The sequence below is a fragment of the Nomascus leucogenys genome, chromosome 10 (assembly GCF_006542625.1).
Source record: "Nomascus leucogenys isolate Asia chromosome 10, Asia_NLE_v1, whole genome shotgun sequence".
Classification (NCBI taxonomy): Eukaryota; Metazoa; Chordata; class Mammalia; order Primates; family Hylobatidae; genus Nomascus; species Nomascus leucogenys.
This window is the reverse complement of record NC_044390.1, coordinates 80130555-80155079: the sequence shown is the minus strand read 5'-3', so window position 1 is coordinate 80155079 and position 24525 is coordinate 80130555. Positions and strand designations below refer to the sequence as shown.

At 45.8% G+C, this 24525-nt stretch overlaps 1 protein-coding gene across 1 annotated transcript in view; it reads right to left on the bottom strand.

The window, feature by feature from the left end:
• Positions 1–24193, bottom strand: part of OAS3 (2'-5'-oligoadenylate synthetase 3) — a 34325-nt gene extending 10132 nt beyond the window's left edge. The window contains exons 1-9 of the mRNA XM_030821444.1: positions 23809–24193; positions 20614–20896; positions 17842–18017; positions 15509–15747; positions 14391–14544; positions 13285–13629; positions 11502–11784; positions 1884–2059; positions 212–462 (exon numbers count right to left, since the gene is read on the bottom strand). Coding sequence (XP_030677304.1) covers positions 212–462; positions 1884–2059; positions 11502–11784; positions 13285–13629; positions 14391–14544; positions 15509–15747; positions 17842–18017; positions 20614–20896; positions 23809–23985 — 2084 coding nt within the window. The 5' untranslated portion in view covers positions 23986–24193. The remainder of the gene's footprint in view (positions 1–211; positions 463–1883; positions 2060–11501; positions 11785–13284; positions 13630–14390; positions 14545–15508; positions 15748–17841; positions 18018–20613; positions 20897–23808) is intronic.
• Between the last annotated feature and the right edge of the window lie 332 nt (positions 24194–24525).

Below are 24525 nucleotides of genomic sequence, written 5' to 3'. Positions count from 1 at the left end.
ACTATTTTATCATGCTAATAAAACTGGCCCTGGTTTCTTTTGGGACCCCTTATGTCCACACTTCCTCAGCAAAGAGTCCAGAGGGAAGCAGAGTGAGGAGCGGGATTGCCACCCTAAACCCTACCTTGGACTCCTCCTGGATGACTGACTCCAGAGTGACAGTGGGGAGGAGGAAGATAATGAAGCCAGGCAAAGGGAAGCGGGTCTTCACCTGGGTTTTCGAAGCTGGCCAAGAAGGTGCATTCTCATGGCTGGGTCCTCAGTGCTATAGTTGACCGTCCAGTAGACACAGAGCTGCTGATGCTGCTGCACGAGTCCCAGCACCGTCCGGAAGCCTTGGGCCATGTCGAAACAGTCCTGCCTGCAGCCCTGCTCCCAAGCAAAGATGGTGAGGAGCTCCAGGGCGTAGGCTGGGGGCAGAGAGGCAGAGGCTGGTCGTTTTCCTTTGTTCTGAGCCGCAACCTGTGTCACACAAGGCCAACCAAAGATGAGTGATTAGTGGATGTGAGCTGAGTGTGGCCATAAGCACTCGGGGCAGGAAGGGAATACAGAAAACAGAAGCGCAGAAAGAATAGAAACTTGCTGATGCTTCTCATTTTACAGGTGGGTAAACTGAGGTTCAGAGGAGGGTAGTGACTTGTCTAAGGTCATACAGTGAGACTGAGAGCTCAGACCTGGCTTTTGCCTAGTGTCTCCCCTCAAGGAATCTGGAAATTTGCAACATCTTGAGTGTGTAACTCTAATTGAAGACGGAAGCATTGACGAATCCATCCATCACCAGCCTTTAGGAATATTTTAACATTAATCACATAACATGGGGTGGTTGTACAGGAATAGGGGCTGCAATATATCCATCTTGGTATCCCAGTGTCCATCACAAGAGTTAGAAATAGCGGGTGCTCGATAGATGTTTGTTGAACATAGGGATGCATGAATGCAAGTTAGAATTCAGAGAAGTATTTAGTAAGGGAGTTCTGAAGGATGCTCAGAATTTAGTGCAACTCAAAAGAGGCAACAAGGCTGGGGCGTGGTGGCTCACGCCTGTAATTCTAGCATTTTGGGAGGCAAGGTGGGTGGATTACTTGAGCTCAGAAGTTCTAGACTAACCTGGGCAACATGGTGAGACTCCTGTCTCTACAAAAAGTACAAAAATCAGCCAGGTGTAGTAGTGCGTGCCTGTAGTCCTAGCTACTGGGGGGGCTGAGGCAGGAGGATTGCTTGAGCCCAGAAAGTTGAGGCTGCAATGAGCTGTAATTGTGCCACTGCACTCCAGCCTGGGTGACAAAGTGAGACCCTTTCTCAAAAAAAAAAAAAAAAAAAAAAGCCTATGAAAGAAGTATTGGCTGATGTAACCCAAAAGCCTTGGAGTAGATCTCCTTTAAGGCACAGCTTGATCCAGGAGCCCATAAGAGTCATCAGCTTTTCTGTTCAGATCTTTTCTGTTCAAGTGCTCTGGTTTTTCTGTCTTACACAGGCCCTTACCATATGGTGATCATTGCCAGCTCCAGACTTCCAGAAAGGGGAGTTTTCTTTTCTAAAAATAGAGATGTGGTGGGGGTAATATCATAAGCAAAGGCTTGGAGGTGAGGGAAAAACAGAGAAAACATTTGCAGTGTCAAAAGAGAGAAGTGGATGGGCTAAAGAGGGACAGTGAACCCCAAGTACAAGAAATGAGGACTTTAGACTTGATGGAGAAAAGATTTTTTCCTCACAGTGGCTTCCAGATCTGGGCAGGAAATGGAGGATGGAGGAGGCCAGTCCTTCTGCTTTGGATGACCAATAAGAAGTAAAGGAGGGGAAATGTGGATGTAGGGGAGGAGCTGATTGGCTGGGGCGGTTGCCATGACAGTGGTGGCTTCCTGGGAGGGGCCGGGGCAACTCACCTGGCGGTACCAGTGCTTCACCAGCAGAATCAGGTTCTTCAGCTTGACAGGGCGAATGTTCACGAAGTTCCTTCGCAGCTCTGAGAAGCAGGCCTTATGCTCTCCCTCCTGGCAGCCACTGGTGAGGAGCCTCGAGTAGACCTGGGGATTTGGTTTGGTGCCAGAACCGAGCTGCCCTGTAGAAGTTTGAAACACCCTGAGTGTGCAACTCCAATTGAAGACAGCAGCATTTACCAACCCTCCATTCACCAGCCTTTATGAATATTCTAACATTAATCACCTAACATTGCAATCAATAATACACTATAACATTGAATAACAATCAGAGCTATCATTTTTTCAGTATCAATTCTGTACTGGATGCTTTTCAATATTTTTTGCTAATCCATCCAGTAACTGCATTGTGGATAATCTATTTATTTTTTGTTTTTAAAATTTTCCCTGAAAGCTGAAAGATGGATAATCTTGAGCCAGAAAATCTATGTCACATAGTGGTTAAAGGAGTGAGCTTTGGAGACAGATAAGCCTGGGTTCAGATCCAAGCTGTGTGATTTTTATCTCTTCGGGTCTAGTTTCCTCACCTGTAAAAGAGGGATCATAAATAGCACCTATCTATCCTTCTAAGGCTATTGTAAGAATCGGTTGAAATCTACATGTGAAGTGCTTAGAACAGTATGTAGAATATGTCATGTGCTCAATAAGTAGTAATTATTGCTATTATTAACGTTATCTTCCAGAAGAAGAAAAACAAGACACAATATTAATCAATTTGTATTAACATTGGTTCATTAATAGTGACAAATGTACCATACTATAAGATGTTAATAGGAGAAACTGGAAGTAGAGTATATAGGAACTACCTGTACTGTTTCTGCAATGTTCATGTAAATCTAAATTGATAAAATATGAGGTTTATTTTTAAAGTTTTTTTTTAAATGAGCCAATAAACTATTTTCTGAGAAAAAAAAAAAACAAAAACAAGACACAGAGAGGAAGCTACAATTGAGTCTCGTCCTTCACTTTCATAAGGCTGCCCTCTAAAATAAATGCCTTCTTCATGAAAAGTGACTGCAAAAGGTTATCCGCTGGCAGAGACGAGCTTCAAGGAAGGAAGAAATGAGCTCTCAGATTCAGGAGGGACAGCACATTTCAAAGAGGACACATTAAAAAGAAATCCAGAGAGGAGGTTCCAAGATGGCCACATAGGAACAGCTCCAGTCTACAGCACCCAGCGTGAGCAACGCAGAAGATGGGTGATTTCTGCATTTCCAACTGAGGTACTGGGTTCCTCTCACTGGGGCTTGTTGGACAGTGGGTACAGCCCATGGACCATGAGCCAAAGCAGGGCAGGGCGTCGCCTCACCCGGGAAGCAGAAGGGGTCGGGGAATTCCCTTTCCTAGCCAAGGGAAGCCATGACAGATGGTACCTGGAAAATCCAGACACTCCCAACCTAATACTGTGCTTTTCCAATGGTCTTAGCAAGTGGCACACCAGGAGATTATATCCTGCACTTGGCATGGAGGGTCCCATGCCCACGGAGCCTCGCTCACTGTTAGCACAGCAGTCTGAGATCAAACGGCAAGGCGGCAGCGAGGCTAGGGGAGGGGCATCTGCCATTGCTAAGGCTTGAGTAGGTAAACAAAGTGGCTGGGAAGCTTGAACTGGGTGGAGCCCACCGCAGCTCAAGGAGGCCTGCCTGCCTCTGTAGACTCCACCTCTGGGGGCAGGGCATAGCCAAACAAAAGGCAGCAGAAACTTCTGCAGACTTAAACATCCCTGTCTGATAGCTTTGAAGAGAGCAGTGGTTCTTCCAGCATGGAGTTTGAGATCTGAGAACGGACAGACTGCCTCCTCAAGTGGGTCCCTGACCCCTGAGTAGCCTAACTGGGAGGCACTTCCTGGTAGGGGCCGACTGACACCTCATATGGCTGGGTGCCCCTCTGAGACAAAGCTTCCAAAGGAAGAATCAGGCAGCAACATTTTCAGTTCTGCAATATTTGCTGTTCTCCAGCCTCCACTGGTGATATCCAGGCAAACAGGGTCTGGAGTGGACCTCCAGCAAACTCCAACAGACCTGCAGCTGAGGGCCCTGACTGTTAGAAGGAAAATTAACAAACAGAAAGGACATCCACACCAAAACCCCATCTGTACGTCACCATCATCGAAGACCAAAGGTAGATAAAACCACAAAGATGGGGAGAAACCAGAGCAGAAAAGCTGAAAATTCTAAATATCAGAGCGCCTCTTCTCCTCCAAAGGAATGCAGCTCCTCGCCAGCAATGGAACAAAGCTGGACAGAGAATGACTTTGACGAGTTGAGAGAAGAAGGCTTCAGACAATTGGTAATAACAAACTTCTCCGAGCTAAAGGAGGATGTTCGAACCTATCGCAAAGAAGCTAAAAACCTTGAGAAAAGATTAGACGAATGGCTAACTAGAATAAATAGCATAGAGAAGACCTTAAATTACCTGATGGAGCTGAAAACCATGGCACAAGAACTATGTGATGCATGCACAAGCTTCAGCAGCTGATTCTATCAAGTGGAAGAAAGGATATCAGTGATTGAAGATCAAATGAATGAAATGAAACGAGAAGAGAAGTTTAGAGAAAAAAAGAGTAAAAAGAAATGAACAAAGCCTCCAAGAAAGATGGGACTATGTGAAAAGACCAAATCTACGTCTGATTGGTGTGCCTGAAAGTGACGGGGAGAATGGAACCAAGTTGGAAGACACTCTGCAGGATATTATCCAGGAGAACTTCCTCAACCTAGCAAGGCAGGCCAACATTAAAATTCAGGAAATACAGAGAACACCACAAAGATACTCCTCGAGAAGACCAACTCCAAGACACATAATTGTCAGATTCACCAAAGTTGAAATGAAGGAAAAAATGTTAATGGCAGCCAGAGAGAAAAGTCGGGTTACCCACAAAGGGAAGTCCATCAGACTAACAGCGAATCTCCTTGCAGAAACTCTACAAGCCAGAAGAGAGTGGGGGCCAATATTCAACGTTCTTAAAGAAAAGAATTTTCAACCCAGAATTTCATATCCAGCCAAACTAAGCTTCATAAGTGAAGGAGAAATAAAATCCTTTATAGACAAGCAAATGCTGAGAGATTTTGTCACCACCAGGCCTGCCTTACAAGAGCTCCTGAAGGAAGCACTAAACATGGAAAGGAACAACCAGTACCAGCCACTGCAAAAACATGCCTAATTGTAAAGACCATCAATGCTAGGAAGAAACTGCATCAACTAATGAGCAAAATAACCAGCCAACATAATAATGACAGGATCAAATTCACGCATAACAATATTAATCTTAAATCTAAATGGACTAAATACTCCAATTAAAAGACACAGACTGGCAAATTGGATAGAGTCAAGACCCATCAGTGTGCTGTATTCAGGAGACCCATATCACATGCAGAGACACACACAGGCTCAAAATAAAGAGATGGAGGAAGATCTACCAAGCAAATGGAAAACAAAAAAAAGCAAGGGTTGCAATCCTAGTCTCTGATAAAACGGAATTTAAACCAACAAAGATCAAAAGAGACAAAGAAGGCCATTACATAATGGTAAACGGATCAATTCAGCAAGAAGAGCTAACTGTTCTAAATATATATGCACCCAATACAGGAGCACCAGATTCATAAAGCAAGTCTTTAGAGACCTACAAAGAGACTTAGACTCCCACACAATAATAATGGGAGACTTTAACACCCCACCGTCAACGTTAGACAGATCAATGAGACAGAAAGTTAACAAGGATATCCAAGAATTGAACTCAGCTCTGCACCAAGTGGACCTAATAGACATCTACCGAACTCTCCATCCCAAATCAACAGAATATACATTCTTCTCAGCACCACATTACACTTATTCCAAAATTGACACATAGTTGGAAGAAAAGCACTCCTCAGCAAATGTAAAAGAACAGAAATTATAACAAGCTGTCTCTCAGACCACAGTACAATCAAACTACAACTCAGGATTAAGAAACTCACTCAAAACCGCTCAACTACATGGAAACTGAACAACCTGCTCCTGAATGACTACTTGATACATAACGAAATGAAGGCAGAAATAAAGATGTTCTTTGAAACCAATGAGAACAAAGACACATCATACCAGAATCTCTGGGACACATTTAAAGCAGTGTGTAGAGGGAAATTTATAGCACTAAATGTCCACAAGAGAAAGCAAGAAAGATCTAAAATTGACACCCTAACATCACAATGAAAAGAACTAGAGAAACAAGAGCAAACACATTCAAAAGCTAGCAGAAGGCAAGAAATAACTAAGATCAGAGTAGAACTGAAGGAGACAGAGACACAAAAAACCCTTCAAAAAATCAATGAATCCAGGAGCTGGTTTTTTGAAAAGATGAACAAAATTGATAGACCGCTAGCAAGACTAGTAAAGAAGAAAAGAGAGAAGGATCGAATAGACGCAATAAAAAATGATAAAGGGGATATCACCACCGATTACACAGAAATACAAACTACCATCAGAGAACACTATAAACACCTCTACACAAATAAACTAGAAAATCTAGAAGAAAAGGATAAATTCTTGGACACATACACCCTCCCAAGACTAAACCAGGAAGAAGTTGAATCTCTGAATAGACCAATAACAGACTCTGAAATTGAGGCAATAATTAATAGCCTACCAACCAAAAAAAGTCCAGGACCAGATGGATTCACAGCCGAATTCTACCAGAGGTACGAAGATGAGCTGATACCATTCCTTCTGAAACTATTTCAATCAATAGAAAAAGAGAGAATCCTCCATAACTCATTTTATGAGGCCAGCATCATCCTGGTACCAAAGCCTGGCAGAGACACAACAAAAAAAGACCAATATCCCTGATGAACATCTATGCAAAAATCCTCAATAAAATACTGGCAAACCGAATCCAGCAGCACATCAAAAAGCTTATCCACCCTGATCAAGTTGGCTTCATCCTTGGGATGCAAGGCTGGTTCAACATACACAAATAAATAAACGTAATCCATCATATAAACAGAACCAAAGACAAAAACCACATGATTATGTCAATAGATGCCGAAAAGGCCTTCGAGAAAATTCAACAGCCCTTCATGCTAAAAACTCTCAATAAACTAGGTATTGATGTGACACATCTCAAAATAATGAGTTATTTATGACAAACCTACAGCCAATATCGTACTGAATGGGCAAAAACTGGAAGCATTCCCTTTGAAAACTGGCACAAGACAGGGATGCCCTCTCTCACCACTCCTATTCAACATAGTGTTGGAAGTTCTGGCCAGGGCAATCAGGCAGGAGAAAGAAATAAAGGGTATTCAATTAGGAAAAGAGGAAGTGAATTGTCCCTGTTTGCAGATGACATGATTGTATATTTAGAAAACCTCATCATCTCAGCCCAAAATCTCCTTAAGCTGATAAGCAACTTCAGCAAAGTCTCAGATACAAAATCACTGTGCAAAAATCACAAGCATTCCTATACACCAATAACAGACAAACAGAGAGCCAAATCATGAGTGAACTCCCATTCACAATTGCTTCAAAGAGAATAAAATACCTAGGAATCCAACTTACAAGGGATGTGAAGGACTTCTTCAAGCAGAACTACAAACCACTGCTCAGTGAAATAAAAGAGGACACAAACAAATGGAATCCATGCTCATGGATGGGAAGAATCAATATTGTGAAAATGGCCATACTGCCCAAGGTAATTTATTAATTTATAGATTCAATGCCATCCCCATCAAGCTACCAATGACTTTCTTCACAGAATTGGAAAAAACTACTTTAAAGTTCATATGGAACCAAAAAAGAGCCTGCATTGCCAAGACAATCCTAAGCCAAAAGAACAAAGCTGGAGGCATCACACTACCTGACTTCGAACTGTATTACAAGGCTACAGTAACCAAAACAGCATGTACTGGTACCAAAACAGAGATATATACCAATGGAACAGAACAAAGCCCTCAGAAATAATGCCACACATCTACAACCATCTGATCTTTGACAAACCTGACAAAAACAAGAAATGGGGGCTGGGCGCAGTGGCTCACGTCGGTAATCCCAGCACTTTGGGAGGCTGAGCAGGGTAGATCACAAGGTCGGGAGATCAAGACCATCCTGGCTAACATGGTGAAACTCTGTCTCTACTAAAAAATACAAAAAGTTAGCCAGGTGTGGTGGCGGGCACCTGTAGTCCCAGCTACTCGGGAGGCTGAGGCAGGAGAATGGTGTGAACCTGGGAGGCGGAGCTTGCAGTAAGCCGAGATCACGCCACTGCACTCCAGCCTAGGCAACAGAGCGAGACTCCGTCTCAAACAAACAAACAAACAAACAAACAAACAAGAAATGGGGAAAGGATTCCCTGTTTAATAAATGGTGCAGGGAAAACTGGCTAGCCATATCTAGAAAGCTGAAACTGGATCCTTTCCTTACACCTTATACAAAATTAATTCAAGATGGATTAAAGACTTACATGTTAGACCTAAAACCATAAAAACCCTAGAAGAAAACCTAGGCAATACCATTCAGGACATAGGCATGGGCAAGGACTTCATGACTAAAACACCAAAAGCAATGGCAACAGAAGCCAAAATTGACAAATGGGATCTAATTAAACTAAAGAGCTTCTGCACAGCAAAAGAAACTGTCATCACAGTGAACAAGCAACCTACAGAATGGGAGAAAATTTTTACAATCTACTCATCTGACAAAGGGCTAATATCCAGAATCTACAAAGAACTTAAACAAATTTACAAGAAAAAAATCAAACCCCATCAAAAAGTGGGTAAAGGATATGAACAGACACTTCTCAAAAGAAGATATTTATGCAGCCAACAGACACATGAAAAAATGCTCACCATCACTGGCTATCAGAGAAATGCAAATCAAAACTACAATGAGATACCATCTCACACCAGTTAGAATGGCGGTCATCAAAAAGTCAGGAAACAACAGATGCTGGAGAGGATGTGGAGAAATAGGAACACTTTTACACTGTTGGTGGGACTGTAAACTAGTTCAACTATTGTGGAAGACAGTGTGGTGATTCCTCAAGGATCTAGAACTAGAAATACCGTTTGATCCAGCCATCCCATTACCGGGTATATACCCAAAGGACTATAAATCATGCTGCTAGAAAGACACATGCACACGTATGTTTATTGTGGCACTATTCACAATAGCAAAGACTTGGAACCAACCCAAATGTCCATCAATGACAGACTGGATTAAGAAAATGTGGCACATATACACCATGGAATACTATGCAGCCATAAAAAATGATGAGTTCATGTCCTTTGTAGGGACATGGATGAAGTTGGAAACCATCATTCTGAGCAAACTAACACAGGAGCAGAAAACCAAACACCACATGTTCTCACTCATAGGTGGGAATTGAACAATGAGAACACTTGGACACAGGGTGGGGAACATCACACACCAGGGCCTGTCGTGGGGTTGGGGGAGTGGGGAGGGATTGCATTAGGAGATATACCTAATGTAAATGACGAGTTAATGGGTGCAGCACACCAACATGGCACATGTATACATATGTAACAAACCTGCATGTTGTGCACATGTACCCTAGAACTTAAAGTATAATAAAAAAAAATCATAGAATAAAAAGAAATCTATACACAGATACATCAAAGAGAAACTGAAGAATACTATGAACCAAGAGAAAGTCTTAAAAGCCACCAAAAGGGAAATCAAAAGAAAATGAACAAACAAAATTCATGCATGCAAACAAAAAACAGATAATTAACAATAAAAAATCAATAACCGACACAGACTTCTCGTCAGCAACAACAGGTAAGAAGACAGCAGAACTAAGGAAAACAAATGTCAAGCATCCCATTCAAGCATGGAGGTGAAACAGAAATGGTTTTAGACAAAGTCTGAGAAAAATTTGTCACTCATAAACCCTTTCTGAAAAAGTACTAAAAGACGTATTTCTGTAAGAAGGAAAATGAATCCAGAAGGAAGAACAGAAAATCAAGTAGCAATGGTGAAAAAATTTGTTAATTATATTAATAGGTTTTAATTTGCATAGACTGTAAAAACAAAAATAAAAGAAATAATCTCCCCTATTATTAGTGTCTGGTAGTTTAGTTCCAAGATATTATTAAGCCCTTGAAAATCATTATATCATTGTTGCTTGTTTCATTTTTGTCTTTTAGCTTTGTGCTGCCTGTAACGGGTACAATTTAATAACACATGCTAGAAAATAAAGAGTAGAGAGGGTACATCAGGAAAATGCTGACAAAGGAGGACTGCAGCTCTATTAATATCAGACAAAAGGCTTTAAGACAAAGATAACTTTCAGAAATAATGAAGATTATTACTTAATAATAAAAGAACAATCCAATAAAATATAATAATTATGCACTTATATGTTCTCAATAACAGAGCCTCAAAATATTAAAAACAAAACTTTACAGAATTGCAAGGAACAATGGATAAATATCCATTCAGAACAGGAGATTTTAAGATATCTTACTCAGAAATTGAGAGACCAAACAAAAAATTATCTGAGCAAAAAGTCATAAGCTAGATCTAAAGGACCTGTATAGAAGTCCGCATTCAGCAATGGAAAGCATGAGATGGAGTTTCACTCTGTCTCCCAGGCTGGAGTGCAGTGGTGCAATCTTGGCTCACTGCAACCTCCGCCTCCCAGGTTCAAGTGATTTTCCTGCCTCAGTCTCCCGAGTAGCTGTAATTACAGGTGCGTGCCACCACGCCAGGCTATTTTTTTTTTTTTTTTTTTTTTTGTATTTTTAGTGGAGATGGGGTTTCACTATGGCCAGGCTGGTCTTGAACTCCTGACCTCAAGTGACCCACCTGCCTTGGCCTCCCAAAGTGCTGGGATAAGCATGCATTCTTTTCAACCATAGGCAACCTAAGAAATGCCAACAAATTCCAAAAAATTGATATCACATGAAGTATGTTTTCTGACTACAGTTTTAAAAAAGATAATAGGTAAATGCCGAAAGCAAACAAATCTCTAAAACATTCATTTGGAAAGCTACTTCCAAATATTCATGGATGAAAGAACAAACAATAATGTCATAATTAAAAGTACAAAATATTTAGACCGGAATGATAATAAAAATTATACATGTCAAACAAAAGATTTGCACTGTAGCCAATGTGATACTGAAAGGGAAATGGGTAGCTTTAAATGCATTGACTAAAACTGACAATTAGTAAGCTAAGATTCACTTCCAAAAGTTAAAAAAAAAATGAACCATAAAGTAAACCCTTTAAAATAAGGAAGAAAATTATAATATGAGAAATTTCTTTAAAAAAATACCAAGCAGATATGTCTACTGTTAACATTTGTTAAATCTGAATTGGGGTACATGGGTGTGTGATGTCTGTAGTTTTCTGTATGCTTGAAACATTTCATAATTAAAATCTTTGTAAAGTTAAAGCACTAAAGAGTTGTAAGATTTGATGGTGATGATTACTTTCAGTATCTCAAAGTAGTTTTCAATGCTTGGTCAAGTAGGAGAATTAGGATCACAAAGAGGATGGCAGGCACCCCTGTTAGGTGGGCACCTGAGGTCCCTATCACTCTCCAAGGGACAGGCTGGGCGCCCTCACCCACAGCATCAAAGGCAGGCAGCAGGCTAACATCCATCCAGCTCTTCAGGGCCGTGGACACCAGCTGGAACTGCAGAGCCTCAGGCACATTCTGCTCTGGAAACTGAAGACTCAGGCCAGGGACCTGGTCCTGCCACCAGGATTCTAGCTGCACTCGCATCTCATCAAGGATCTCTGCGCGGCGGGGCCCCTGGTCCTTGTAGTCCGTGAAGCAGTTGAGGAAGATGATGAGTTCAACATCACAGCCATCCCTTAGGTCTGTGCCCCGGCCAAATGAGCCCCCCTGTGGAGGGAAGAACAGCTCAGACCAGGGACCCTCTAGGAGCCTGGGAGTTGGACTATGATCCCGTCACCTGCGCCCCATCTACAGCCTGGAACCTGCCCTCTCGCTGATGTCAGGTCTGGGCACTATGACAGAGGCCGACTGCATGGGTCCTGTGACCTCTTAGAATTGTGACAGAGAGTCAAGTTGTATCTGCCTGCATCTGCCCTCTGATCCATGAAGCCTGAGCTAAGTCAGACCAACCTGCAGCAACAGATAACGGAGGTGGGATTGACTAGTGGCAGCGACCAAACATTTTAGCTTACTATCTGCAGCATCTACTGACTGCACATCTGGGCCAGTCAGTAGATGCAAATTGAGGTCCCAAGGCCAAATAGAGCCTGCAATTGTGCTCTGTTGCCCTATTTCCATCAATTCCCTCCCTCCCTCCCTCCCTCACACAGGATATCACACATATCCCGGTACATGTAAGTGCTCACTAAATGTTTGTTGCAGGAAAGAAAGAAGAAGAGAGGATACACAATTTCTGTTCTTCTGGAACTTATATGCTGGCTGGGGGAGGGAAGGAAGGGACCATCAGTAAACAACAGGTCCTGAGAAAATGCTAAGTGCTTTGCAGAGCAGAAAGGGGGCTGGTAGTGCAAGACTACAATTTCATTTTTATTTATTTATTTTTATTTTTGAGACGGAGTTTCACTCTTCTCGCCCAGGCTGGAGTGCAGTGGCACGGTCTCAACTCACTGCAACCTCTGCCTCCCGGGTTCAAGCGATTTTCCTGCCTCAGCCTCCCGAGTAGCTGGGATTACAGGGGCCCGTCACCATGCCCAGCTAATTTTTGTATTTTCAGTAGAGACAGGGTTTCACCATGTTGGCCAGGGTGGTCTCGAACTCCTGACGTCAGGTGATCTGCCCACCTTGGCCTCCCAAAGTGCTAGGATTACAGGCGTGAGCCACGTGCCCGGGAGAGACTGCAATTTTAAATTGCGTGGTCAGGCCTCAGTGGAAGAGGACATCAGATCAAGAACCTTGAAGAGGAGAGACAGAGAGAGCGAGAGAGAGAGAGAGAGAGCCAAATGGTTGGGGAAGAGAATTCTCATTTTCTTCTAGGAAGAGAAAACAGCCACTACAGAGGCCTTGAATTGTCCTGTGGACCTGGTAAGCTCAGAGCAGCCAGGAGGCCAGTGTGGAGTAAGTCAAGGCCAGAGGGAGACCAGGGCCCATCCTATAGGACTTGAGGCTTCTGCACCCTGTGAAACCATGGAGAATTTTGAGCTGAGGAGGGAAGTGATCTGATTCTTGTAATAGTGTTTTAAAAACTGTATCATTAAAAAAAGAAAATCTAAGCTGGCACTTAAATATATTTTATTTAAGCCAGCAAATTATCCTTCCTGGGCCGTCCAGTTCCCCAGCCCAACCTCAGCTCCATTGCTGTAACCCCTTCCCTTCCCCACGCTGATCCCTCGATAGGGTCCCCCCTGTGTCTCCACTGGCCCAACTCACTTTACTGACTCTTGAGGCCTTGTGAACGCAGTTCTCACGGAGGCAGCGCAAGATGATGTCAATGGCCTTTTTCACCTGCTCCTGGAACTGGGGGCTCGGCTTCAGGTGGTCCTGGATGAAGCGGTCCAGCTCCTTGGTGGGGATCTGAGACAGGTCCAAGGCCATTCCCGGCACAGAGGGGACGATGCTGGCTGCCCCAGTGAGGCCAGGAGCTGGGCATGAGGGAAGTTTGCTCCCTGCTCTTGGGTACACAGCATTGAGGCTCTTGCTGTTTTCAGGGGTCTTCTGGTTAGGGTCTAGCTGGATGGGGTGGCCCAAACCTGAGCATCCAGCATGTGGAAGGCCCTGGAAGGTCATTGAAGGAGCTGCCTCAGCCAGGTGCAGAGGTTTCTGCATCAACCCAATGCCTTCTCTCCCCAGCTCCCGCCCCTTGTACAGTCAGGGTGACTGAGGCTCAGGGAGGGGAAGTGGGAGGGCCACGGCTAACCCATATGGCATCTTTGGGCAGAGTTGAAAAAGGTACCTTTCTGAAGGGATAAACTGCAAAATGGGTGCCCTTGTGATGGGCAGAAAGGTCTGGTAAGCAGACCATAGCTGCAGAAAAACAAAGGACTTCTTCCCCTGGATAGTTTCAGCTTGAGCTTGGTGATAAGACTGTTTTACATGCCTGATGCCCTGTGCATGTTTTTTTTTTTTTTTTTTTTTTTTTGAGACGGAGTCTTACTCTGTTGCCCAGACTAGAGTGCAATGGAGTGATCTCAGCTCATTGCAACCTCCGCCTCCCTGGTTCAAGCAATTCTCCTGCCTCAGTCTCTCGAGTAGCTGGGATTACAAGCACCCACCACCACGCCTGGCTAATTTTCGTATTTTTAGTAGAGACGAGGTTTCACCATATTGTCCAGGCTGGTCTCGAACTCCTCACCTCAGGCAATCTGCCCACCTCGGCCTCCCAATGTGTTGAGATTACAGGCATGAGCCACCACGCCCGGCCACCCCTGCTTTTTATAGCCTGTTCCACACCATATGGCACGTAGTAGATGCTCAGGAAACACTGGACACATAAACATAAGTGCAAAACCCAAGGGTCCTGGGGCCCCCTCACTTACCGGCCCCTTCCAAGACTGCACCGGGTCCCCCATCCCCTTCAGAAAGCATGGGTGGTCATAGCAGGATGCTGCCTCCCGGGCTAGCAAATCCCAGTGCCAGGCTGCCCCATTCCCTAGGTCCCATGTGGGGTCAGCTGGGTCCAGGATCACAGGCCTGCAATTTCAGAAAGACAAGAAGGTTCTGGTTAGCAAGAAGGCTCTGGAGTGAAATGGACCTGGTTCCAATCGCATCTCTGCTACTTTCCAGCTGTGTGACCTGGGGCAAATGATTTACCTTCTCTGAGCCTCGATTTCCTCATCAGCAAAATGAGGAAAATAACATCGCCTGCTTATCATTGTCAACCCTGGCTGCACGTTGGAATCACGAGATACCAGGATCCACTCTCAAGGGCTCTTGAGTTACACCCTACAATTCAGCAATTTCATTCCTAGGTATATTTCCAACAGACATGCATATGCACCAAAAAAACATGTCCAAGAATGTTTATAATGGCCCTATTTGTAATAGTTCCAAGTTGAAAGAACTCAAATGTCCATCATCAGTAGAATAGACAACACATTTTGATAAATTCACACAATGGAATACTATACAGCAACAAAAAAGAATGATCCACAACTATATAGCTAAATCTCAAAGACTTAATCTTGAGAACAGAACGAAAAGCCAGACACAAAAGTACATGTGGCATGATTCCATTTAAATAAGATTTAAGAAAAGGCACAATTGTAATTATAACAGTGTAAGTGGGGTTATTTTGGAAGGTAACTGACTGACAGGGGACGAGTGGGGTGCTGGAAATATTCTACCATGATCTGGGTGGTGGTTTCAAAGTATGCAGTCTTCACACAGTCATCAGAACATGCACTTTCTGCTATACATCAGCAAAACAGTCGCACATAAAACATGTGGGGTCAGGCACTGGTATATTTTTTAAAACTCCCCCAGGTAGTTCTAATGTGCATCTGGGCTGAGTCCAGCGAATTAAAACATGTACATGGAGCATTTTGCTTTGGCCTCTACACCCAAGCACTCAGTAGATGTAACCAGTTTTGTCCTTGTTAATTATCTCCCCCTGGCCCCGGGACAGGAGAGCAGATGGTGGGCTATTAGGAAGTACCTGGGTCTCTTAAGCTGCCGCTGCAAGAACTGCCCAACTGCAGGGTCCTCGAAGCCATAGTTGACAGTCCAGAAAACACACAGGTGCTGATGCTGTTGGATCAGGCCCAGGACAGTCCGGAGGCCTTCGGCTAGGCTGAAAGCATCCTTCTTACAGCCCTGCTCCCAGGCGAAGATGGTCAGCAATTCCAGGGCATAGACCGGGGGCAGTGTCTCCTTCCACAACCCCTGTAGGCACACCTGTGAGAGGGCATTGCAGGGGACTCAGAAGGAAGAAGGGGAGGAAAGAGAGCCAGCTCTCTGCATAACCAGACTGGGGCCCTTCCAGGCTGAGCCTGAGGCAAGATGCTGTGTTCCAAGCCTGTTCCAAGAACAAGTGGCATTTCTCACCAGCCCTCACTGGTAGCTTCAGCCAAGTGGTTGGCTCACATGATGGGGGAGTGGTGGGAGGGAGGGGTGTAACTTTCAAGTCCCAAGGAGGCAGGGAGCAGTCAGAGAGAAGCCAAGGGTAGTCTGAAATTGCTACCTATCCTCAAATAAAGGTGAAGCAGATCTGGGGTCCCAGTTGCGTGGCTGATTGGAGAAGGACACCAAGTTGTCGCCCTTTCACCCCTGGAGTGGGGTGGGGCAGCAGGCCAGAACTCTGTCCTTCCCTCCTCACTCCAGCCATCTATCCCCCATCCCAAAATGCATGATTTCTATTTGTGCACCATGTACTTGGGATCTCCATGTACCAGGGAGGGATTACTCCATGCCAAGGCAAGAATCCCAGGCCTCTGGGTAACTCCAGAGGGGATGCTTCAGCTTGCCAGAAGGTGACCCCCCTGGCTAGAAGCACCCAGCATCTCCACACTCCCTCCACTTACCCCCTCTCTTTGGGGTGACAAACATGCCTGGGTGCACACGTGTACCCACCACCTAGATCAAGATAGAATATCTAACACCCAACCAGGCTGGCTCCATAGTTGTATTAATTAATTAATTAATTTATAGACAGAGTCTTGCTCTGTTGCCCAGGCTGAAGTGCAGTGGCTCAGTCATAGGTCACTGCAGCCTTGAACTCCTGGGCTCAAGTGATCTTCCCGCCTCAGCCTCCTGCGTAGAGAGGACCACAGGCGTGAGCCACCATACCCAGCAGTTTGCCCTTTGAAGAAGTACCAGGCTATTAGCATTTTCTGCCCCTGGATAATCTTATGTGGAAAGAACCTGAGTAAGATTTGCCGACGCATATATTTCTTTATGTGCAAGTGGAGGAAACAGAGGCCCAGAGAAGGCTAGGAACTTGTCCAGGGTCACACAGCAAGAAGATGGCTGAGCCAGAACTGGAATCCAGAATCTCTTCCTAGATAGACCTGCTTATGATAGCTGGTCCATGTGCTGCAAGATTTTGGGGTAGCCTGTTCCCCCATCTCCAGGCATAGGCTGGGCACACTTTCCCCATTGCATAAGAGTCTGGCAACAAACATGAACAGAGCAAGGGAGCATCCCTGAGGCTGGGGAGGGAGGTGTACCAACTCTGCATTACCTCATACCATACCAGACAGGCCAAAGCCCTGAATATGAACAGAAATACAATGGGAAACACTATGACGGCAGGAAATATGAAAGAGTCATTTTACAAAGTCAGGATAGGGAAAGACCTCTTTTTTTTTTTTTTTTTTTTTTTTTTTTTTCTTGAGATGGAGTCTGGCTCTGTCACCCAGGCTGGAGTACAGTGGTGCAATCTTGGCTTACTGCAACCTCTGCCTCCTAGGTTCAAGCAATTCTCCTGCCTCAGCCTCCCGACTAACTGGAATTACAGGTGTGTACCACCACGCCCGGCTACATTTTGTATTTTTAGAAGAGACAGGGTTTCACCATGTTGGCCAGGCTGGTCTTGAACTCCTGACCTCAAGTGATCCACCTGCCTCAGTCACTCAAAGTGCTGGGATTCCAGCCATGAGCCACTGCACCTGGCAGGATAGGGAAAGACTTCTTAAGACACACAAAGAATAACTCATTTTTCAAAGGATATATCTGAGTACATTAAACTAGATATTTTGTCCTACAAATAACCTTTAAACAAAGCAAAAGCCCAAGACACAGACTGGAAGAATATTGGAAGAATGCATTATATTAACTAAATAAGGATCAGTATCCACAATATATAAAGAGCTTCAACAAATCAATAACAAGACAGCTAACCCAAGAGAAAATAATACACAAGGGACATAAACAGACAATTTGCAGAAAGAGAACATGAATGGCCACTAAATGTAAGACAACAGTTTCACGACTATGAAAGCACAAAGCAAATAGTCACATGTCTGGAGAAACCCTTCCAAGTGGCTTCACCTGGTGGTACCAGTGCTTCACCAGCAAGATTAGGTTCTTCAACTTGGCTGGGCGAATGTTCACAAAGTTCTTCCGCAGCTCTGTGAAGCAGGCCGCGTGCTCGCCCCCTTGGCAGCCAGTGTTGAGGAGGGTAGAGTAGACTTGTGGCTTGGGTTTGACGCCGGAGCCGGCCTGACCTGTTGGTGTGAAGCGCTGTGAGTTAGGAAGGGCACTTAGGACACATGATGGAGGGCGGTGTTGGTGCCGAGCTCAGCCTGGGACGCTGACAGAGAATGGGAAGAATTTGGAGGGGAAGAAATCTGGCAACATGGGAGTCGGGGGACTGGGAAGAGAGCCCAGAGCTTTTCAGGAGGCAGGGAAGAAGAGCGGCACTCCATCCCAAATGGCCAGGCAGTCCCTAGAGCAACAGCTCAAAGAGGAGCAGCTGCATTCCGAGATAGTTAAACAGGAAAGATGCTTGCAGCTGAGTCAGCAGTACCTGCAGCCTGGCAACTCTTCTCCCTGAGCCTTCCTCAAAACACCACTCTACATATCCTTAATTAAGAGGTGTCACGGAGAGGAAAATGATGCCCAAGAAATAAAAGGCAAAAAGCCCTGATCCTTTAGCAGTGGTTGTTGATATTTTTTACTACAGGCCTGGCACTGTGGCTCACACCTGTAATCCCAGCACTTTGGGAGGCCAAGGTGGGAGGTTCACCTGAGGTCAGGAGTTTGAGACCAGCCTGGCCAACATCGTGAAACTCTATCTCTACTAAAAATATACAAAAATTAGCCAGTCATGGTGGCACTCGCCTGTAATCCCAGCTACTCCAGAGGCTGAAGCACGAGAATCGCTTGAACTCAGGAGGCGGAGGTTGCAGTGAGCTGAGATCATACCACTGCACTCCAGCCTGGGGGACAGAGCGAGACACTGTCTTAGAAAAAAAATATTTTTTTACTGCATACTGGACACTGGACAGAAGGTCTTTACATGTATCCCCACCACAACCCTATGAGGCAAGTACAGTTCTTCATCCCATTTGATAGCTGAGGAAGCTGAGGCACAGAGCAATTCCATGCTTTGCCCAAGATTATACAGCCAGCATGCGATGGAGGCAGGATTTGAGCTCAGAGCCAGCGGACTTTACAGGGTGCGCCTTTTCCTCCACCACTCCCATGGGCATGGCTTGGGAGAAGTAAACACTTTCCGTAATTCCCTGAGGTTGCTGCTACCACTTGCCTGCTGTGTGGCTTTGGGTGGGTCACTGTATGTCTCTGAGCCTCAGTTTCCCCAATGGTGAAATTGAAGCTGAAATAGTACAGACCTCATAAGTTTGTTGTGAAGAATTGATGAGATAAAACATGTGAAGTTCTTGGAATAGTTAAGCATTTAATAAGTAGTAACTATTATGACTAATATATGTGTACCCAGGCTGGGTGTGGTGGCTCATGCCTGTAATCCTAGCACTTTGGGAGGCTGAGGCAGGTGGATCATTTGATCCCAGAAGTTCAAGACCAGCCTAGACATCATGGTGAAATACAAATACAAAAATTAGCCAGGCATGGTGGTGCATGCCTGTAGTCCCAGCTACTTGGGAGGCTGAGGTGGGAGGATTGCATGAACCCAGGATAGAGGTTGCAGTGATCATGCCACTACACTCCAACCTGGGTGACAGAGTGAGACCCTGTCTTAAAAATGTGTGTGCGTGTGTGTGTGTGTGTGTATGTGTGTGTACCCAGTATGTGGATACACTAGGCATAGGGTACCAGGCATAGGGGATGTGGCTATCTGCCCAAAGGATAAAGCTATCCCCCAGATCTTCAAGGTAAATAATAATAATAATAACAATAATAATAGAAACAACAACGATAATAGAAATAATAATAGCAAACATCTTACAACCCTTATCACATGCTAGACATTCTTTTTTCTTTTTTTTTAAGAAGAGTCTTACTCAGACAGATTGTAGTGGCAAAATCACAACTCACTGCAGCCTCCACTGCCTGGGCTCAAACAATCCTCCCACCTCAGCCTCTCCAGTAGCTGGGACCACAGGGAGGCCTGTACTACTACACCTGGCTATTTTTTACATTATTATTATTTGTAGAGACTAGATCTTGCTATTTTGCCAAGGCTGATCTTGAACCCCTGGGCTCAAGCAATCTCTACCTTGGCCTCCCAAAGCTGGGATTACAGGCATGAGCCACTGCGCCTGGCCCACTAGACACACTTCTAAGTTTGATTACTTATATTAGTGCATTTAATTCTTCGGACAACTCTATAAGATTACTATTATCCCCATTGGTATTATCCTCATTTTACAGATGAGGACACAGAGGCCTATTTTTATCTTAACTCAAGCATAGGTGTATTACGAAGGAGAACGCAAAAATCACATTAATGTTTTCAACATAAAATACAAGATTTTGCAGAATTATGGTTTTGTCCCCAGGCCCCTACTGCTAGCCACATGTCCACTTGACTTAGCTTTTGGGAGTATTTGTGGAAGGGCTGAGCAGTAACCGCTCCAGGCAGTGGCTGAGGGAAACTCCCAGATGCCTGTGGGAGGGCCAAGCATCTTGACAGCAGGACCACAGACCCAGGAGGAACTGGGGTTCATCTGCCTTCGTCTGGCACAAGTCCAATATGTTTAGTCCCCAGACTGAGGCTGAGAGAGGGGTAGAGGCTGACCCAGGTCACACAGCAAGTTGGTGGCTGGGCTAGAATTGGAAGTCCTGTGTTGGTCCCAATCATCTTGCCCCCAACCCTGGAATGGTCTAGGAAGCCCTCACCCAGGACATCGAAGGCGGGCACCAGGCTAACATCCATCCAGTCCTCAAGATCTACGGATGTCAGGCGGAACTGCAGGGCCCCAGGCACGCTCTGCTCAGGAAGCTTGAGGATCAGACCAGAGACTGGGTTCTGCCACCAGAATTCCAGCAACACCCGCATCTCACTGAGGATCTCTGCACGGCGGGCCCTCTGGTCCACATAGCTCTTGAAGCAGTCGAGGAAGATGACAAGTTCAGAATCACAGCCACCCTTGAGAGCTGTGCCCCGGCCAGAGGAGCCTCCCTGGGCAAAGAAAAATAACTCAGAATTTCATACTGTCCAATTCTAGTGGCCTTGCAACCTGGCAGGCAACTCGAGTGAGGCGAGTGTGCTGGCGAGAGACTGTGGCCACATGGCTCTAGGCATTGAAGCCAGGCGGGAATGTGGGCCCAGGGTAGCCAGGCTTGAGATTTCAAGAGAAGCAATTTTAACATGTAAACCCATGATTTTTTTTTCCATAGAAACAGGGTCTTGTTCTGTCACCCAGGCTGGAACACAGTGACATAATCATAGCTCCCTGCGGCCTTGAACTCCTGGGCTCGAGTGATCCCCCTGCCTCAGCCTCTCAAGTAGTTGAGACTACAGGCACACGCCACCATGCCTGACTAGTTTTTACATTTTTTTTAAAGAGATGGGGTCTTGCTATGTTTCCCAGGCTAGAGTGCAGTGGCTATTCACAGACACGATTGTAGCTCACTGCAGTCTGGAACTCTTGGGCTCGAGTGATTGTAGCTCACTGCAGCCTGGAACTCTTGGGCTCGAGTGATCTTCTTGCCTCAGCCTCCCAAGTGTCTGAGACTACAGGCATGCACCACCGTGCTGGGCTAAATCCATACTTTTAATTTAATTTTTATTTTTAGTTTTGCGACAGAGACTTACTCTGTTGCCTAGGCTGGAGTGCAGTGGCACCATCTCAGCTCACTGCAACCTCCATCTCACGAGTTCAAGCCATTTTCCCACCTCAGCCTCCTGAGTAGCTGGGACTATAGGCGTGCGCCACCATGCCTGGCTAATTTTTGTATTTTTAGTAGAGATGGGGTTTCACCATGTTGGCCAGACTGCTCTCGAATTCCTGACCTCAAGTGATCTGCCCTCCTTGGCCTCCCAAAGTGCTGGGATTACAGGCATGAACCACCGTGCCAGCCCTATATCCATGATTTTTAAATGTTGGCAACTAACTTTCTAAAAACTCAAGACCGCAGGTAAAACAAATTCTGCTTCGCAGAACACACGTTCGCAATTTTTGCTCAGAATGGGTACAGAACTGTGGTATGACTCAATTTCTGAGACCTGTGTGATTAGTGTTTCTTTTGGCAAAGCTTCCAACCTGAGGATTTGGAAAAGAAACTCCTAAACATTGTCAGAGCCACTGTTCTGTGTCTGGGATCTGACGTCTCTAATCTCACTTCCAACACAAAACAACTGTGATGTAGTTACATGTGGTTGTAGATATGGGGAGTGAGGCTCAGACGGTGAAATGAGTTACACAGCCAGTAAACAGCAAGAACCAGGATGGAGCCCTCCAGGAGCAAGTCTTGCCCCAAACTGGGACCCCCTACTTATCCCGATGATTATGCCAGTCCTTTTACCTCCAGCTCCCACAATCTGGGGGCTGCTGACAAAGTGGGAGCAGGGAATATTACAGGCTGGGCACTTCCTGCACGTTTTGCACACTCTCATCTCATTGAACCTTCCTCACAGCCGCAGAAGGAAGGTACCACTTTACAAAAGAGGAAACGAAAGCAGAGGGAGATTGCACGGTGCTAGCTTTACAAAGGAGAAAATGAAAGCACAGGGAGATTGTGCTCCAGACCCCCCTCCCCACCCATTTCCAGGGAAGCTAAGGATGCCAGGGCTTTCCCTTGCTGCACAGAAATCCCTCCTGTCCATCTCCGAGGTAGAAACGGGACTTCACACCTCCTAGGCGACAAGTCTGTCCTCCTTCCCCACCTCCTAAGCTGAGAGTCAGCCCCAGGAACCACTAGGTGCTCTGAGGCCATTTCTACTCTGCGTTTTCACTCCCTCTCCTGACAACCTCCAAATCTGCTCTAGCACACCCAGGTTCCCTCCATCAATCCACTCCTGGCACCCCCAAATTTACCCTGAGGATAAGGTAGCTCATGACTTGTCTCCTCCCTGAATCTGCGAGTGTCCTGGGATCACAGTGGCAGTGTGGCTGTATTTAAGTGACAAAAAGTGACCCAGAGCCTGGGCAATATGGTGAAATCCCATCTCTACAAAAAATGCAAACATTACCTGGGCATGGTGGCTCACACCTGTAATCCCAGCACTTTGAGAGGCTGAGGCAAGTGGATCACTTGAGCCCAAGAGTTCCAGACCAGCCTGGGCAACACAGCAAAACTATCTCTACAAAAAATGCAAATAATTAGCCAGGTGTGGTGGTGTGCGCCTGTAGTGCCAGCTACTCGGGAGGCTGAGGTGTGAGAATAACTTGAGCCCAGGAGGCGGAGGTTGCAGTGAGCCAAGATCGCACTACTGCACTCCAGCCTGGGTGACAGAGCGAGACCCTGTCTCAAAAAAAAAAAAAAAAAAGGGACTCAGAGCAGTAATTTAGCGTCTAGCCTCAGTTTGCCTATCCATAAAACAGGTACAATAATACCTACCTCACTGAGCGTGAGGATGAAATGAGGTAATACTCATTTAATGGGATAATTTTCATTGTTATTTGATAATGTCTCAATAAATTGGGCTACTCTGGCTGTTACGGAGTATTATTACTTCTGTATCCTTAGGGTCTGACATAGTGTGAGGCTCACAGTCTGTTTGAATGACTGGGTGAATGAGTGAGTGAGTGAGTGAGTGAATGAATGGATGAGAAGCAGCCTCTGAGAGCAGAGATGCAGGAATCAGGCTACTTGGATTTGAATCCTGGCTGGGCCTCTGACAGGATTGGACACGTCACTGTGCCTCTCTGTGCCTCATTTTCTCCATCTGTCAAGCGGGCTTAAGAGTACCTACCTGGCTCGTATGTTCGGGGGAGTTAGCACGGGGCTGGCACATTGGAAGTATTTGTTAAAGAAATCAATGAGGTGCACAAGCGGATAAAGCCACCCCCACCGTAAGGCTATGTGAGGCTTAGGCGTCCTCCCAGGACTCCCCTTTGGACACATAAAGACCCCGAGGTGGGACCTCACCTTGACGGTTTTCAGCACCCGCGGGGCAGCAGCGCCGGGGCGGCCCCCGCGCTCCCTCAGGGCAGCGGCCAGGGCGCCCAGGGCGCGCCGCGCCTTCTCTACGAACTCCTTCCGCGGCTGCAGCCTTGTGGCTACGAACCTGTCCAGCGCGGCGGCCGGGGTGCTGTACAAGTCCATGGCCGCCCGGCGCAGGTGCGAGGGGAAGCAGGGCTCTGGCTCGGCCTTCGGATTTCTGGTTTCGTTTCCCCGCCCGGCTCTCTGCACCACGCCCAGCTCGCCAGGTCTTAGGTCCTCGGTCCCCCGCGCGTGGCGTGAAACGGGGACGGGCGCTGCAGTTCCTGTCTTCCCCAGGTTTCTCTCCTCCTCCCCAAACTTGCGAAATTCCCTGCTTTCAGTTTCGTTTCTTGCTAGCAGCTCTTGAAACTGACACCCACTTCCTGGTCCCCTTCCCAGCTACGACTTCCTCTCCTTTATCTCCTTGCTTCCAGCCGTCCCTGCAACCACCAGCTCCAACGAACTAATCACAACCTAACAAAGTATACCCACAGAACGTACGGGTACATACTGAGTAACGTACTCTGAGCATTTCAGAAATGTGCAGGTTTTACGTGGAAAAAAAAAAAAGGTCAGGATTTAATAAACGGAGAAGTTCTATCTCACTGTCTGACTGAGGGATGCGTCCTAAACACCACTACCACCACCAATGATAATAAAGCG